Source organism: Octopus sinensis, linkage group LG1 (assembly GCF_006345805.1).
Source record: "Octopus sinensis linkage group LG1, ASM634580v1, whole genome shotgun sequence".
NCBI classification, from domain to species: Eukaryota; Metazoa; Mollusca; class Cephalopoda; order Octopoda; family Octopodidae; genus Octopus; species Octopus sinensis.
In genome coordinates this window covers 194,689,375-194,705,778 of record NC_042997.1, presented here as the reverse complement: position 1 = coordinate 194,705,778, position 16,404 = coordinate 194,689,375, and the positions used below count along the sequence as shown (strand labels likewise).

The 16,404-nt window shown below is 37.3% G+C and overlaps 1 protein-coding gene across 2 annotated transcripts in view; it reads left to right on the top strand.

Annotated features, from left to right (window-relative positions):
* The first annotated feature begins 1,127 nt into the window (after window positions 1-1,127).
* Window positions 1,128-16,404, top strand: part of LOC115214109 (kinesin-like protein KIF22) — a 45,348-nt gene continuing 30,071 nt past the window's right edge. For both annotated transcript variants that reach the window (XM_029783186.2, XM_029783171.2), the window contains exons 1-2: window positions 1,128-1,199; window positions 15,293-15,470. In XM_029783186.2, the coding sequence (XP_029639046.1) occupies window positions 15,319-15,470 (152 nt within the window). In that variant the 5' untranslated portion in view covers window positions 1,128-1,199; window positions 15,293-15,318. The remainder of the gene's footprint in view (window positions 1,200-15,292; window positions 15,471-16,404) is intronic.

Below are 16,404 nucleotides of genomic sequence, written 5' to 3'. Positions count from 1 at the left end.
CGACGTTTCTGCAACAGAGATTCAGAATAGGCAAAAAAAAAATTCAAGGTACTACTTAAGAAGAGTGGCCCCGGTGCGCGCACTCGCGCATCCGCACTAGCTAGTCGTGTCTAGTCGATCCTACAACGACTACCAAGCAAAGTAAATAAAACACAAAATAAATAATTTTGGGGATCTTTTCGCTTTGATTGGTTGAAATTGCCGAAACGCAAGAAATTTAACAAGAAATAGCTTACAAACTACAGAATTTTCTCAAGAACGCCAAGAGGAAAAGATGTTTTATGTAACACACTACCAGTATACGAAGTTTAAAAGTGTTTAGTTACAAAGAAATTATTTTAAATATCTGCCGGTCAAAGCGAAAAGATCCAATTTTTGTTAAACAAAGTAAATAAAACACAAAAACACAACGTAAGGATCGACTAGTCATGACTAGCTTGCGCGAGTACATGCACTGGGACCACTCTTCTTAAGCAGTACCAAAATTCAGCACTTCAAAATTTTAATCACCCCACCCAGCGCAATTTTTCCTTTTTCACTTTTTCAGAATTTTTTTTTTGAATTCCACTTAAAAAAAAAACAAAAAAACTTGTAATATAGGCGCAGGAGTGGCTGTGTGGTAAGTAACTTGCTAACTAACCACATGGTTCCGGGTTCAGTCCCACTGCGTGGCACCTTGGGCAAGTGTCTTCTACTATAGCCTCGGGCCGACCAAAGCCTTGTGAGTGGATTTGGTAGACGGAAACTGAAAGAAGCCCGTCGTATATATGTATATATATATATATATATATATATGTGTGTGTGTGTGCGTGTATGTTTGTGTGTCTGTGTTTGTCCACCTAGCATTGCTTGACAACCGATGCTGGTGTGCTTACGTCCCCGTTACTTAGCGGTTCGGCAAAAGAGACCGATAGAATAAGTACTGGGCTTACAAAAGAATAAGTCCCGGGGTCGAGTTGATCGATTAAAGGCGGTGCTCCAGCATGGCCGCAGTCATATGACCGAAACAAGTAAAAGAGTATGATCTGTAAAAGACCCAAAATGCTGTGCTTCGTTCTTCTGTTTTGTTGAAGCCCAAATCTCATGAGAGTTATCTCCCTTCGCTGCCCGTTATAAAAACCATTCATTCCAGCGCGTATTTCAAAACAGTCAACAGCTGACCTACCAACATATTCATTTATATAGACATCTTCATATATGTAAGTATAATTGTCGAAACTTATATTTGTCTATCTTTTTAACAGCTACTTAACCATGTTAATGCTTTTATATGATGCTTACTTTTCTTTATGAACGTTTAAAAAATGTTTTTTCTTCCCACTCAAATTTACTTCTCAAAAGTTTGAGTGAACAAATTGTCAAAAGCAAAACGAAATATAACCAGATATATTTTCCTTATTTCGGTAAATTTATAGTTTACCCTTATAAATTTACCCTTATTTCTCTATGATAACCAGATAGATTATTATACTTCACATAAACTTCAACTTTTAAAAAATTCGTTTCAAAAATATCTTCATATTTGTTTGCTATACGTTTCATATACTGAAATTTTCAGCTTTAAATAATATTGTAACGTATATTTTTTATGTTTATGTTAAACTAATTCTGTTACTTGCAAGGATGGTGTACTGTATCATAGTATCAACATCCGTTTATTAACGACTGATAAGCTATGGGGACAGACACCATATAACCATTCCTGACTTTATTTTCTTGAATTTTCAGAAAATGTTTACGAATTTATATTCTACACACGAGAATTAACACGACAACGAAAATTGAAAAATTCTTTTTGAATTTTTTGTAATAGACCTGCTAAAAATAAAAGCCAAATTATTTTTAAATGACATCCTGCCATTGTTAAAAATTAGGTTACGCTATTCTGTATACACCATCTGGGAAGAAACGAGGATGTTATTGTCAACATTTATTCACCTTTTCCCGAATCTTTACCTTAATAAAGCGGGCGAAGAGGCCAAAAAGCGTCGGGATTGCCTCATATTAAACTTTTGTCATAAATGTACTTGATCTTGATTGACTTCGATCTAAAGTAACTAGCGACTATTGCTGGATTTGAACCAGAAACAGCTAAGCTAGTAAAATACTTGTGGTTCATTCCTTCTCTATTCTTCTATCATAAATTTAAAAATAACAATTGTTTATCACTTTAGCACCTGACCAATATTTTAGGGACTGTCGTATGTATTTTGATATTACGGCATTTCGTTGGTCTCTATGTTATGAGTTCAAATTCTGCCGAGGTTGACTTCATCGTTCAGAAACCGCTAAACGAGTAAAATACTTCTGGTTCATTCCTTCTCTATTCTTCTATCATAAATTTAAAAATAATTGGCACTTTAGCACCAGACTAATATTTTCGGGACTTGGCCATCTTTTGACTCGACCCTGCCCAATGTATTTTCATATTACGGCATTTCGTTGGTCTCTGTTATGAGTTCAAATTCATCGTTCAGAAACAGCTAAGCGAGTAAAATACTTCTGGTTCATTCCTTCTATATTATTCTATCATAAATTAAAAAATAACAATTGTTTATCACTTTAGCACCTGACCAATATTTTAGGGACTTGGCCGTCTTTTGACTCGACCCTGCCCAATGTATTTTCATATTTCGGCATTTCGTCGGTCTTTGTTATGAGTTCAAATTCTGCCGAGGTTGACTTCACCGTTTCATCCTTTCGGAGTCGGTGAAATAAGTACCAGTTGAACATTGGAGGCGATGTAATCGACTTGTCCTCCTGCTCCAAAGTTTCAGGCCTTGTGTTTATAGTAGAAATGATTATAAAGGTGTAAACGACCGTGCGAAAGAGAGGTGATGAGAATGGCTCCTTTAGTACATCGCACTGTCGATACAATAAAGGCGAAAAGTATGAATGCGTATAAGGGCCAGAAGGAAAAGAAACGCACAACCGGGAAGAATGTCTAAGAGATGATTTTATTTATATGTTAACATGTGTGTGCGTCATATATACATAATAATAGACAGGCCATCATGTGTACAAAGGATGTGTGCGATAAATGCAGAACATTGAAAGAGTCTATAATGTGATGTTAGAAGAATGTTGAGACACAAGGATGATAAATACACGGACCGCAGCCCGTTTCGGGTTTTTTTTTCCTACAGAGACCCACCTTTTCGACTGCATTTCGACTGCAATCAATCGGCATTTCAAAATTTTAACTATCCACCCCCATTTTTTTCACTTTTTGGAATTTTTTTTTTTTTTTGTGAAATATGTAGAAAGATTGTTTCTGAAAAATTGTAAAATTTCAATTTAAAAACAAAACAAAACAAAACAAACAAACAAACCCTCCCCTCCTAAAATAGCAGGCGTAAAAAGTATCTAAACAAAACTCAGCATGTTTAGAAACAGCAGCTAAACTACGAATAGCGTTTTCAAAATTTTAATTTCCCCCACCCCCTTTTTTTCTTGGCTTGAGGGGTGGAGAGGGGAGAAATAATTTTGAAAACGTGTTTTTTTTTTTTTGGGGGGGGGGGGTTCAAAATCTTCAATTTTTAAGTACGCCCTAACCGGGAAAGTCCGACAAGCTAGTAACAACAGCCAAACCAAAAGATCCACTTTCTAAATATGAATTACCAAAATTTAGAAATGCCGATTTTTTTTTTCTAGATTCGCAGAAGTCGGTTTCTGTAGAAAAAAAAAAAAAAGGGGGTGCGGTCCAATGTCCTTTATCTGCGCCGCATCGGACTGTCACAAAATTTACTTTACTTATTTCCTGCGACTCGTCTTTGTCTTTTATGTCTTCGAGATTGAGGGCTTAACTGAATTTGGCGCCCCAGCTCCAACTTTGTTCGCTTATAACTTTCGGGAAAATGTATATTTTTTAAAGAAATTTTGCAAGATACACCTTCGAATGTAGTTTACGATTATATTGCTAAAATTTAGAAACGAAAATTTTCTAGAGGAATTTTAAATTATTTTTCTTTCGACGATTATATTGCTAAAATTTAGAAACGAAAATTTTCTAGAGGAATTTAAATTATTTTTCTTTCTTCTACCGAATTTGTTATCTCCAATATCCTCTGCTTCAGGATATTCCAATTTTTTCTCGATTTGTTCGAAATATCAGCATTATGTAAGCTACACTCGATAATTTCAGTAAATGTCATTTAAAAATGTGCATGTTAAAGAATTATGAAAGATTGGGGTTGCAGCCCCTCCCCCCAAATATCTTGGGAAAAAATTATTTACTACCAAAATCTAGTCTGGTGTGAAACTATAAATTTGCCAAAATATCTTTCATAAATTTACAAATTTATATAGGCACAGGAGTGGTAAGTAGCTTGCTTACCAACCACATGGTTCCGGGTTCAGTCCCACTGCATGGCACCTTGGGCAAGTGTCTTCTATAGCCTCGGGCCGACCAAAGCCTTGTGAGTGGATTTGGTAGACGGAAACTGAAAGAAGCCCGTCGTATGTGTGTGTGTATATATATATATATATATATATATATATATACACACACACACATGGTAAAAGAGACCGATAGAATAAGTACTAGGTTTACAAACAAGTCCTGGGGTCGATTTGCTCGACTAAAGGCAGTGCTCCAGCATGGCCGCTGTCAAATGACTGAAACGAGTAAAGAAAAAATATGAAAAGGAAATATATTAGGGGAGGGGCATCAAACTTTGGATTATGGAGAAAATCACTCAGTAGTAGGACCCGAGATTCGAAACCGAATCCACCTGCTTGTTGCTTATCAAGCAAGCGGGGAAATTGTGTTTGCATTTCCATACCAGATGATTGAGAAACACTTGGTAATCGGCTATTTCACACTAACACACAACTCTAGCCACTACAATTGTAGCGAGTAGCTGCAACGCTTGAGGTTTTCACAACGAAGAAACTAGTAATGAAATATCGAAGACTAACACTAAAAAATGGAAGGAATTCTATTTATATTTTTATTAGTCCGACAAGTGGTTAGTAAGACGGCAGTAATCGTAGTGACTGTGACAAAAGGTTCGGCCGCTGCCTGGCAGTCGATAGTGTGGAAGCTGCTTTCTGCTAGTAGAGTAGGGAATGTACGGCGCTGACAAGAGACGAAAAAAGTGTAAAGGTGGCATTGTCCCTCTTTGATTTCAGCCGTAAGATTTTAGTATGGTGAGTGAGGAACGAAGGGAAGTGTTGCAGCTGAGGGCGAGAAAAGAAATGGTCTGTTATAGATCTGCGGCCAAGTATGTAGGTCAAATCCTAAACAAATGATTGACCTTTCCGTGACCAACAAGGTCCTTGTAGGTCGTATTTTCCATTAGTCGTCTGGTGTGGAGATTGCTTGACAAACATGCAATGGATTTGGTTTCGAATCTCAGACAGGTAGGGTCAAACGAGTTCCTACACTGTAATAATTAGTACTCGCCCAATCCAAGAATATTTTTTCTTGTTTTATGGGAAAACACTCGGTACTATTTAAGAGTGGACCCGACGCGCGCATCCGTACGAGTCAGTGGACGCGCAAGTCACCCGAGATAACCCCCCCCCAAACTCCATATATTAATGTGTAAACTGTAAATCGGGAGGTGTGTGTGTATTATCTATCTAATAAAACAACCGACTGAATGAAAATATAACATTTTGGATCTTTTCGGTTTGAACGGCAGTTTTTTAAAATAATTTCCACGTAACTAAACACTTTTAAACTTCAACATCTTTTTCTCTTGTCTTTATTGAGAAAATTCTATAGTTTGTAAGATATTTGTTGTTTTTTTTCTTCGATTTCTGCAATTTCAACCAATCAATGACGTCTATTTTAGGTGAAAACATTCTGTGCCGTATGAATATGTCCCTCGTTTAAGAAACAGATTGGGTTTATTTACATTTGTGAAGAAAAAAAAGATACCCTTCCCCCTAACCCCAAAACGGATTGAAATGCAATAGATCGATACTAGGGTCATAATTATGGGTGACAATTTCGTATGACACCGCTAGAAAAAAACTGCCGTTCAAAATGAAAAGATCCCAAATTTTAAATTAGAAAATGTTACCCAAAAGTAGTCATAAAAGTGAAAATAAAACGAATTTTGAAATAAAATCTTACTCAAAAGTAGTCATTAAGAAAAGTGAAAATAATGAAATAAAATGTTATTCAAAAGTGAACCTAATTGAAAGGTGTTTTAGAATGTTCTGAAAGCAATTTTCATTCCCGTCAATTGATTGTTTTATTTGGTAGCTAGATAACCCTTCACCGTTTACATGGGGTTTCTTTTTTTAAATTGAGAGTGCGCCCGTCGGGTCCACTCTAAGTAGTACTAGGCACGGTTAAATGCTTTAGTTTAACCCTAGGCACTCCTGCAAATTAGTTGTAATATAAATTGTAGTTATTTAATTTTTCTTATGATGCAAAATAATTCGCTCGACAGGACTTCCTCAAACTCGTTGCCTACATATTTGATTGTTCCTGTGGCGGGAGAGGTACCGCAATAGAACATTTGAAAATTTGTTCAAATAACTGAGCAATATAGGATTTTGAACTCGATACAAACACTTATATAAGGCACATACATACTGACTCAATTTTATTTTCGAAATTTCAAGTTTCGTTTTGTAAGAAAAAAAAACTCAGAAAAATTACACTTGTCATTTTTCTGTCTTTTTATCTCATTATGCCCAGGAAATCTTTCTAAAAAGGAAAGTTCAATGCTAACACTAATTATTGAATGCACATTTCTTTCATTATTTTATCGCAATAAACTCAAGCAACCCATCCTCTACGCAGTCATTTCGCATGCTAGGAATAGAAGGATAGCAAGGTTCACATGGTTATGTTCCTAAGGCCTATAGCGTATCAAAAACAGCCATACCAATCAATGGCATTATTTCGTTGGCGAATATTGATATTTCAATATTCGTCCCCTTTAAACACATTTATGCTATAAAAAAAAATTAGATTTTTTTAAAACCCCACTCATTTTTTATAATTATAAAAAAATATTGGAGAGCCTGAGAAAAGTATTGCTGGGATTTATCCAGAGTGATTTTAATGTAAAAGATGACAGCATAATTTTGTTAGAAAAGGTTTTTCTTACAAATACACGGTCTTGCTCTGTTGGGGTGCGAGTAAAAATTTAAATTGCCATTTTTTTTTTTTTTGCTGATATACCCCAGCAATAGATTATGCGGGTGTTACTTTGGCATCATTCCATAAATTGTGTTTATGGGGAGGAAAATATTGAAAAACATCAATAGATGTGAATGAGAAAGAAATGACAGAGGTCTTGGGATGTGCTAGAAAGAACAGCCAGGTCTCCCTTAAATCACAATTTCCTCTGAAATTATTAAGAATTTTAATTCGAAAACGTTTTACGTATTCTTCCGCCAAAAAGCCAGTTGACTTTTTTCCAGTTTCATTTTGTGGGATGCGGTGAACCGGAAGAAAAGGTCAGTGACGTCAACGGAAGAGGGAGCGACGAAGTTAGAGAAACGGGACCAGTTCATTTGGCCTGGGGCAGTCGTGATGAGCAGACACATGTGCACGCGTGTTGAGACAGGGCGGTAAATTTTAACAAGTTCACCCTCAGCCGATTCACTAAGATAACGTCCATGCCCATCACCACATCATGCTGTTACTATCGCTCGCGGTTTTAGTGTTCTACCCTGCACAGCCATTTCCACTTCGCTGCCATCGACCTCGGAGTTTTCGCGTGGAATCAACTACCCTGACCTAATGTATCTGAAAAGGTCAATATAAAGATCCTCACCCGTTGACGAAAAAAAAACCCCAACCTGCTGGGTATTAACTGTTTAGAAAACGAATATGAAAGAAAAAATTGCGCAAACGAACCTGGTGGGGAGAGAGGACTATGGGAAAATTCACAAGATCCGATTTTTCCCTCATAACTTTCTGGAAGATGGATATATATTGAAAAACCCCAAACCCTTCCCTCTCAATTCTACGGCTTTTGCCTTCAAGCAGGCTATCCACATTCTTGAAATAACAGCCAAATCTTAAATGGGTAAGATCACTTGCACATATAAAACATTGAAATTTCGTGGAGGGACATAAGAATGGGTAAGAAGGACAGGTATCTATTTTCATCAATACCTGGCCTGATATTTATTCATTCCCTCAAAACAATTCCAGGTACCCTGTCCCTGTTCTAGGTGAATTCGTCTACATTTTATCTGTGTGGGTTTCAGATGAATTGTAGACAAATTCAAAGGATAAATCGAAAGCCCTCCATACAAAATTGCTTTTCAACTGCATAAAGTAAGTCTCAAGTTTTTAAAAATCTCATTAGCTTCGTATCATTTGTTTTCTTATTTTCATTTGTCTCCCCTCTTTCATAGATTGCCCTTTCTTTCTTACTTTATCCATACTCATCTTTCTCTCCCTATTCACACACACACACACACACACACACACACACACACACACACACACACACACACACACACACACACACACACAGTGAAACGCATTAGTTTCGGCGGGAAAACTTACAAAGTGAAAGATACTATTTCAAATACTCTTACTTGTTTCAGTCATTTGACTGCGACCATGCTGGAGCACCGCCTTTAGTCGAGCAAATCGACCCCGGGACTTATTCTTTGTAAGCCCCGTACTTATTCTATCGGTCTCTTTTGCCGAACCACTAAGTGACGGGGACGCAAACACACCAGCATCGGTTGTCAAGCAATGCTAGGGGGACAAACACAGACATAAACACACCCACGCATATATATATATATATATATATATATATATATATATATATATACGACGGGCTTCTTTCAGTTTCCGTCTACCAAATCCACTCACAAGGCTTTGGTCGGCCCGAGGCTATAGTAGAAGACGCTTGCCCGAGGTGCCACGCAGTGGGACTGAACCCGGAACCATGTGGTTGGTTAGCAAGCTACTTACCACACAGCTACTCCCACGCCTCTGGGATTAGTATGTCCAATGAGTCTAAGAGGTACGAAAAAGCTGTTTTGTTTTAATGTTATACATTTAGTTGTCTCACACACAAGCACTAACGCTTATTTTAATTTTATTAAAATTCTTTTTTTGAATTTTGTATCATTCTTTCTCTCCTACCCACCCTTCGTTACCACTAATTTCTATAACTTTAGCATTTTCACTTATTCTTTTCAAACTTGTTCGAATTTTGGATCTTTTCGGTTTGAACGGTAGTTTTTTCTAGTGGTGTCATATGAATGTCACCCATAATTATGACCCTAGTATCGATCTATTGCATTTCAATCTATTTTAAGGTTAGGGGGAAAGGTATCTTTTTTTGGCACTGTCATGCTTTTAGTTGTCAGAAGTGAAAGTAGTCAACTTCGTTTTCTTCACAAATGTATACCAACCCGGTACCAATAAACCCAATCTGTTTCTTAAACCATGGACATATTCATACGGCACAGAATGTTTTCACCTAAAATAGACGTCATTAATTGGTTGAAATTGAAGAAAAAAAAAAAACCCCAAATATCTTAGAAACTATAGAATTTTCTCAATAAAGCCAAGAGAAAAAGGTTAATATAGGGCGTTACGATTATCAGAAAAAAAAAAGTGTGTAATAGGTGTAAAACAACTTCCTATGAACGAATATGAAAAAAAAAATTCGCGCACGCGAAAGGGGGGTGGGGGAGAGGCCTCGGAAAATTCACATCGGGAAGTTCCGAAAGCGTCTGAGGGGCTGACCCGGGCACTAAAACAAAAAAAAAATAGTGTAATATGTGTAAAACAACTTGCTCTAAACGAATATGAAAAAAAAATGCGCTCTCGCGAAAGAGGGGTGGGGGAGAGGCTTCGGAAAATTTATATCGGGAATTTCCGAAAGCGTCTGAACCGGGCACAAAAACAAAAACAAAAACAGCGTAATAGGTGTAAAACAACTTGCTCTAAACGACTATCATGAAAAAAATGCGCGCTCGCGAAAGGGGGGTGGGGGAGAGGCTTCGGAAATTTCACATCTTCAGTCCACGGCCTTTAAACTAAGAAAAAATAGTGTAATTGGTGTAAAACTACTTGTTCTAAACGAGTATCAAGAACACACACTCACACATGAATCATAAACTCCGTATTTTTGTACATATTTCGCAAAAAAAAAAAATAATAAAGAGAAGAAATTCTGGAAAAAGTGAAGAAATGTTGGATCTCCGCCATGTGAATCAAAATACGTGTCAGAAACATCTTGAAATACTACAGAAATTATGTTACGAAAATGATAATGTATACATACCTCTTTGAGTGGTCCATCGATAATGATGATAAAGAAATGAGTTGGATTTGAACTCAGAATATTGACTAACACAACTACATACTACAAGACTCAAAATATTCAGCCAAGTCACCACCCTTTAACTAGCAATAATAATAACATCAATAACATAACAGCCAAAAGATTTATTTGTTCTGAAAATAACAATCATAGTAAATAAATATGTTCTTTAATATTCACATTCACGTGCACAGTTAAACACACTTACATACAAACAGTCACGCATGCATAATACAGAACGGAACACATAAATGAAGGATGCATTACTTAGTATATATTACATCTAGAGAATTTTGATTAATAAGTCAAATATGCAAATTATAAAGATAATTAATTGCTTTACTAAACAGTGTTGTAAAGGTGAAAAAATAAATTTGGGAAAAAAATACACGCCAAAACTAATTAAAGGATAATTAGGGAAGGATTGACACAAAATAATTATTTTTTCTGTCTCTTTTTCTGATAAATGCATCTTAATAAGTGAGAAGAATTGCATATATCTGAACTATTTCAAAGAAAAGCATAAATTTAATGTTTAAAATAGCTTTAACCAAGGAATGAGATCCAACATTTCTTCACTTTTTCCAGAATTTCTTTTCTTTTTTTTTTTTTTTGCGAAATATGTACAAAAATACGGAGTTTATGATTCATGTGTGAGTGTGTGTTCTTGATACTCGTTTAGAACAAGTAGTTTTACACCAATTACACTATTTTTTCTTAGTTTAAAGGCCGTGGACTGAAGATGTGAAATTTCCGAAGCCTCTCCCCCACCCCCCTTTCGCGAGCGCGCATTTTTTTCATGCTAGTCGTTTAGAGCAAGTTGTTTTACACTTATTACGCTGTTTTTGTTTTTGTGCCCGGTTCAGACGCTTTCGGAAATTCCCGATATAAATTTTCCGATGCCTCTCCCCCACCCCTCTTTCGCGAGAGCGCATTTTTTTTTTCATATTCGTTTAGAGCAAGTTGTTTTACACATATTACACTATTTTTTTTTGTTTTGGTGCCCGGGTCAGCCCCTCAGACGCTTTCGGAACTTCCCGATGTGAATTTTCCGAGGCCTCTCCCCCACCCCCCTTTCGCGTGCGCGAATTTTTTTTTCATATTCGTTCATAGGAAGTTGTTTTACACCTATTACACATTTTTTTTTGATTTTCTGATAATCGTAACGCCCTATATTAACCGAGAAAAAGATGTTTTACAAACAAATTCTACCAGTATACGAAGTTAAAAATTTTTTAGTTAGAAATCATGTTAAAAACTGCCGTTCAAACCGAAAAGATCCCGAATTTTCGCTCTTATGTAATCCACACTCTCGAAAACGTATACTCTTTTACTTGTTTCAGTCATTTGACTGCGGCCATGCTGGAGCACCGCCTTTAAGCGAGCAACTCGACCCCGGGACTTATTCTTTTGTAAGCCCTGTACTTATTCTATCGGTCTCTTTTGCCGAACCGCTAAGTAACGGGGACATAAACACACCAGCATCGGTTGTTAAGCAATGCTAGGGGGACACACGCATATATATACATATATACGACGGGCTTCTTTCAGTTTCCGTCTACCAAATCCACTCACATGGCTTTGTTCGGCCCGAGGCTATAGTAGAAGACACTTGCCCAAGGTGCCACGCAGTGGGACTGAACCCAGATCCATGTGGTTGGTGAACAAGCTACTTACCACACAGCCACTCCTGCGCCTATCTCTGCAAAATGTTATCTAAAAATATGGGTAAAGAGACAGCAGAAAGCAATTTAATGTTTGCGATATTACCCGGAAACAAAAGCGAAACAAAGAAAACTAGTGCAACAGGTATTAGAAGAAAAAGAGGTAGATTTCGTTTTGTGTAGATTTGTAAACAAAGCCCTCGGCAATATGTTTCTTTATTGCCCACAAGGGGCTACACATAGAGGGGACCAACAAGGACAGACAAACGGATCAAGTCGATTACATCGACCCCAGTGCGTAACTGGTACTTTAATTTATCGACCCCGAAAGGATGAAATGCAAAGTCGACCTCGGCGGAATTTGAACTCAGAACGCAACGACAGACGCAATACCTATTTCTTTACTACCCACAAGGGGCTAAACATAGAGGAGACAAACAAGGACAGACATAGGTATTAAGTCGATTACATCGACCCCAGTGCGTAACTGGTACTTTAATTTATCGACCCCGAAAGGATGAAAGGCAAAGTCGACCTCGGCGGAATTTGAACTCAGAACGCAACGACAGACGCAATACCGCTAAGCATTTCGCCCGGCGCGCTAACGTTTCTGCCAGCTCGATCTGTGAGCACGTGTTGTCGGCTACGTGCCTTGTTCTGCTTGACGTGTCGAAGTGGAAAGAGGAAGCTAATGGTTTGTACGTCTGTGTGTGCATGCTTTTCTGTTTATGTAACCCTCACCCAAAATTCTTCAATTTTGACTTTCCCGAAACCCTAACCGTGACTACAGAAATGTTTTGAAACTTTTGTCGGCATTCCTTCGATATAACTCGACAAAATCAAAACATTTCACTTCGGGTGCTGGCAGAAACGTTAACACGCCGGGCGAAATGCGTAGCCGTATTTCGTCTGTCGTTACGTTCTGAGTTCAAATTCCACCGAGGTTGACTTTGTCTTTCATCCTTTCGGGGTCGATTAAATAAAGTACCAGTTTCCAACTGGGGTCGATGTAATCGACTTAATCCCTTTGTCTGTCTTTGTTTGTCCCCTCTATGTTTAGCCCCTTGTGGGCAGTAAAGAAATATATTTCCGTGGAAGCAAATGACAGTTCGAGGATCTTTTCGGTTTGACCGGCAGTTTTTTAAAATAATTTCCACGTAACTAAACACTTTTAAACTTCGTATACTGGTAGAATGTGTTTATAAAACATCTTTTTCTCTTGGCTTTATTGAGAAAATTCTATAGTTTGTAAGATATTTGTTGTTGTTTTTCATTTTCTGCAATTTCGACCAATCAATGACGTCTATTGAGGTGAAAACATTCTGTGCCGTATGAATATGTCCCTCGTTTAAGAAACAGATTGGGTTTATTTACATTTGTGAAGAAAAAAAATACCCTTCCCTCACCCCTAACCCTAAAACAGACTGAAATGCAATAGATCGATACTAGGGTCATAATTATGGGTGACATTCATATGATATCGCTGGAAAAAACTGCCGTTCAAACCGAAAAGATCCTAGTTCGATTATAATAAAATGAAGGAAATGGGGGGTGGTAAATTAAAAATATCGATTTTTGCCATTTTTTGCAGATTCATATTCCCCGTAGCCGAAAAGGGAGTTTTGTGTCGAAAAAAAGAATTTTAAAAAAGGCGTTCATTTCGGGGGTGGCGACGGAAATCTGGCCTTGAATTGTAATCTTATTTTTCATCGGTTTTCGCAAAAGAATAAAAAAAAAAAAGCAGCCAGATTCCAGGAGGGGTAATTGAAATTTTGAAAGTGCGATTTTTGAAAACCGTGACCCCACCTACATCTGTTGGTTTGCGCGCATTTATTCATTCGTTTCATACAATTTTACACCTGTTGTACTAGTTTTTTTGTTGGGTAATATTGAAAGCATTAACCGGGTCTGTGAAATTTCCGAGAAAGCTTTGAATTTTTCTGATGGAATCAACTACCCTGACCATGTGTCACAAACCACTTATTTTGATTTGAAAAAGGTGGGGTGGGAAACTGAACCTCTTCTCTCTCACTCTTGTACTTGTTTCAGTCATTTGATTGTGGCCATGCTGGAGCACCACCTTTAGTCGAGCAAATCAACCCCAAGACTTATTCTTTGTACTTTATCTAGTACTAGAATAGTACTTAAGAGAACACATTCGCAAAAATTTTCTGGAAACTCCCAAAAATGTGAGGCTATGATATGCTTAAACCATAATTCTGCCAATTTGTATTTTATTCTTGCATAATTCTAGTTAACTAAACACTTTAAAACTTCGTATACTGGTAGAATGTGTCAAAATAAAACATTTTTTTCTCTTGGCTTTCTTGAGAAAATTGTAATTTGTAAGTTTGACGTAGTTTAATTTTTCGAATTTTAACCAATCGATGGCCTGTATTTAGCTAAAATCATTTGCTGCGTCTAAAACAGACATCCTGTCACTGACCCTCACCCCAACCCTAACCCTAAATTTTAGCCTTTTTTTTCTTAATTGTTAAATTAATTTAATTGTTACGCGTGTCTAAAATTATTTGCTTTGTTTTTGTTTTGAGATACACGTGTATTGTTTAAACTATTTTCCATTGATTAAGAAAAGGAAAAAACGAAAGGCTAAAACGAAAGCAATGGAAAATAATTTAAACAATTAACAAACAAAATAATTCTATAATTTTATACACATGCTTTCCGTACTTAAACACAACAGTGACAGAATGTTGTCTCAGTTTTAGACGCAGCAAATGATTTTAGCTCAATAGAGGCGATTGATTGGTTAAAATTCGAAAAATTAAACTACGTTAAACAAATTACAATTTTCTCAAAGCCAAGAGTATACGAAGTTTAAAAGTGTTGAGTTAACTAGAAATTGTATTGAAAACTGCCATTCAAAAGGAAAAGATCCCATATTCCAACGTGTAGAATATTTACAAACGTAAACTAAACAATTACCCATAAATTAATTCTGAAAAAAAAATTAGTGGGTGAGGGTTTATAAGGTGTTTCATAACCTCACCACCGGATCCCAAAATTTTCACTCTTTATCGTAATTTATTTTTCATAGTTTTATATGGAGAATCCAAACCTTTTAAATGAAAACTAGCAATCGTTGTTTAGTACCTGGTTAATCCTGAGTGGTTACAGGTTTGTGATCAGATGTTGCCTCTGTCAGGCGCAGGGAATCGTAGATCACACTTAAGGTGGGTGTTTGGTTTGAGAGAGATTTGACTGCTATTTCTAGTACATTGAATGATCATACATGTATATTCTTCAGGTAAATAGCTCCGAGATAGCACCACGGTGTCTATCTGTAAAACCTCTTTCTCTTAAGTTAACATACATGTTGTCTTCTATGTTTTGCAGGTAAATATCTCCTGGCTAGCAGCACTATGGAGTCTAAACCAGCACTTCAGAATAGAGTAGAGGTTGCTGTTCGAGTGCGACCCCAATTTATTGAAGCAGATTCTTGCTGCATCACTTGTGAGAAAGACAGCTTGGAAATCGTGAATCATAGAGACTATACTCAGAATATCAAATACAAGTGAGTATTAAAATGATCTTTTGTTTTGACTTGAATTCCATAAACACACTACTCGATAATTTCTGTGAGCAAGTGTGGTCAACTGTCAGTTGACGTATTGAAGTGGAAAGAGAAAGCTAACGGGTTGTACATTTGTTCTTGTGTACTCCTACACTTTTACTTGTTTCAGTAATTTGACTGCGGCCATGTTGGAGCACCGACTTATTCTTTGTAAGCCTAGTACTTATTCTCAGTCTTTTTGCCTAAGTTAAGGGGACGTAAACACACCAGCATCGGTTGTCAAGCGATAGTGGTGGGGGGGGGGGGACAAGCACAGACACACAAACATATACGATGGGCTTCTTTCAGTTTCCGTCTACCAAATCCACTCATGGCTTTGGTCGGCCCGAGGCTATAGTAGAAGACACTTGCCCAAGATGCCATGCAGTGGGATTGAACCCGGAACTATGTAGTTGGTAAGCTAGCTACTTACCACAGCCACTCTTGTTTGTTTTTTCTAGGCTTTAAAAGGGCGCATTTATTTTATTTTTTGGGTATTGAGTACCAACCATGACATCTCTTGTCTCTATTTTATCTATCTCTGCTAATCTGTTGATGACAAACCCTATTGTTTCTTCATGAGACTGGGTGATATTTTCTGAGCTTGCATGAAGGAGCAATCGTAGATGAATCGTAGAACTAGGGGCTGTGTCAGATGGGTTGGTATTAAGACAGATTATTGAAGACTTTGTGCTACATTCCACTTCAGAATCTCAATCTTTTAAGTTTCTCAACCCTACTTCTTACTCTGTTAAACACTTGCCTGTATTTTGTCTGCTTCTGGACTTTGAATGAAATCTGCACCAGTTTTTCTATTTTGACTGGCTGAAGCCAGTGCCGCCTCGACTGGCTTCCGTGCCGGTGGCACATAAAATGCACCAATCTGACCATGGCC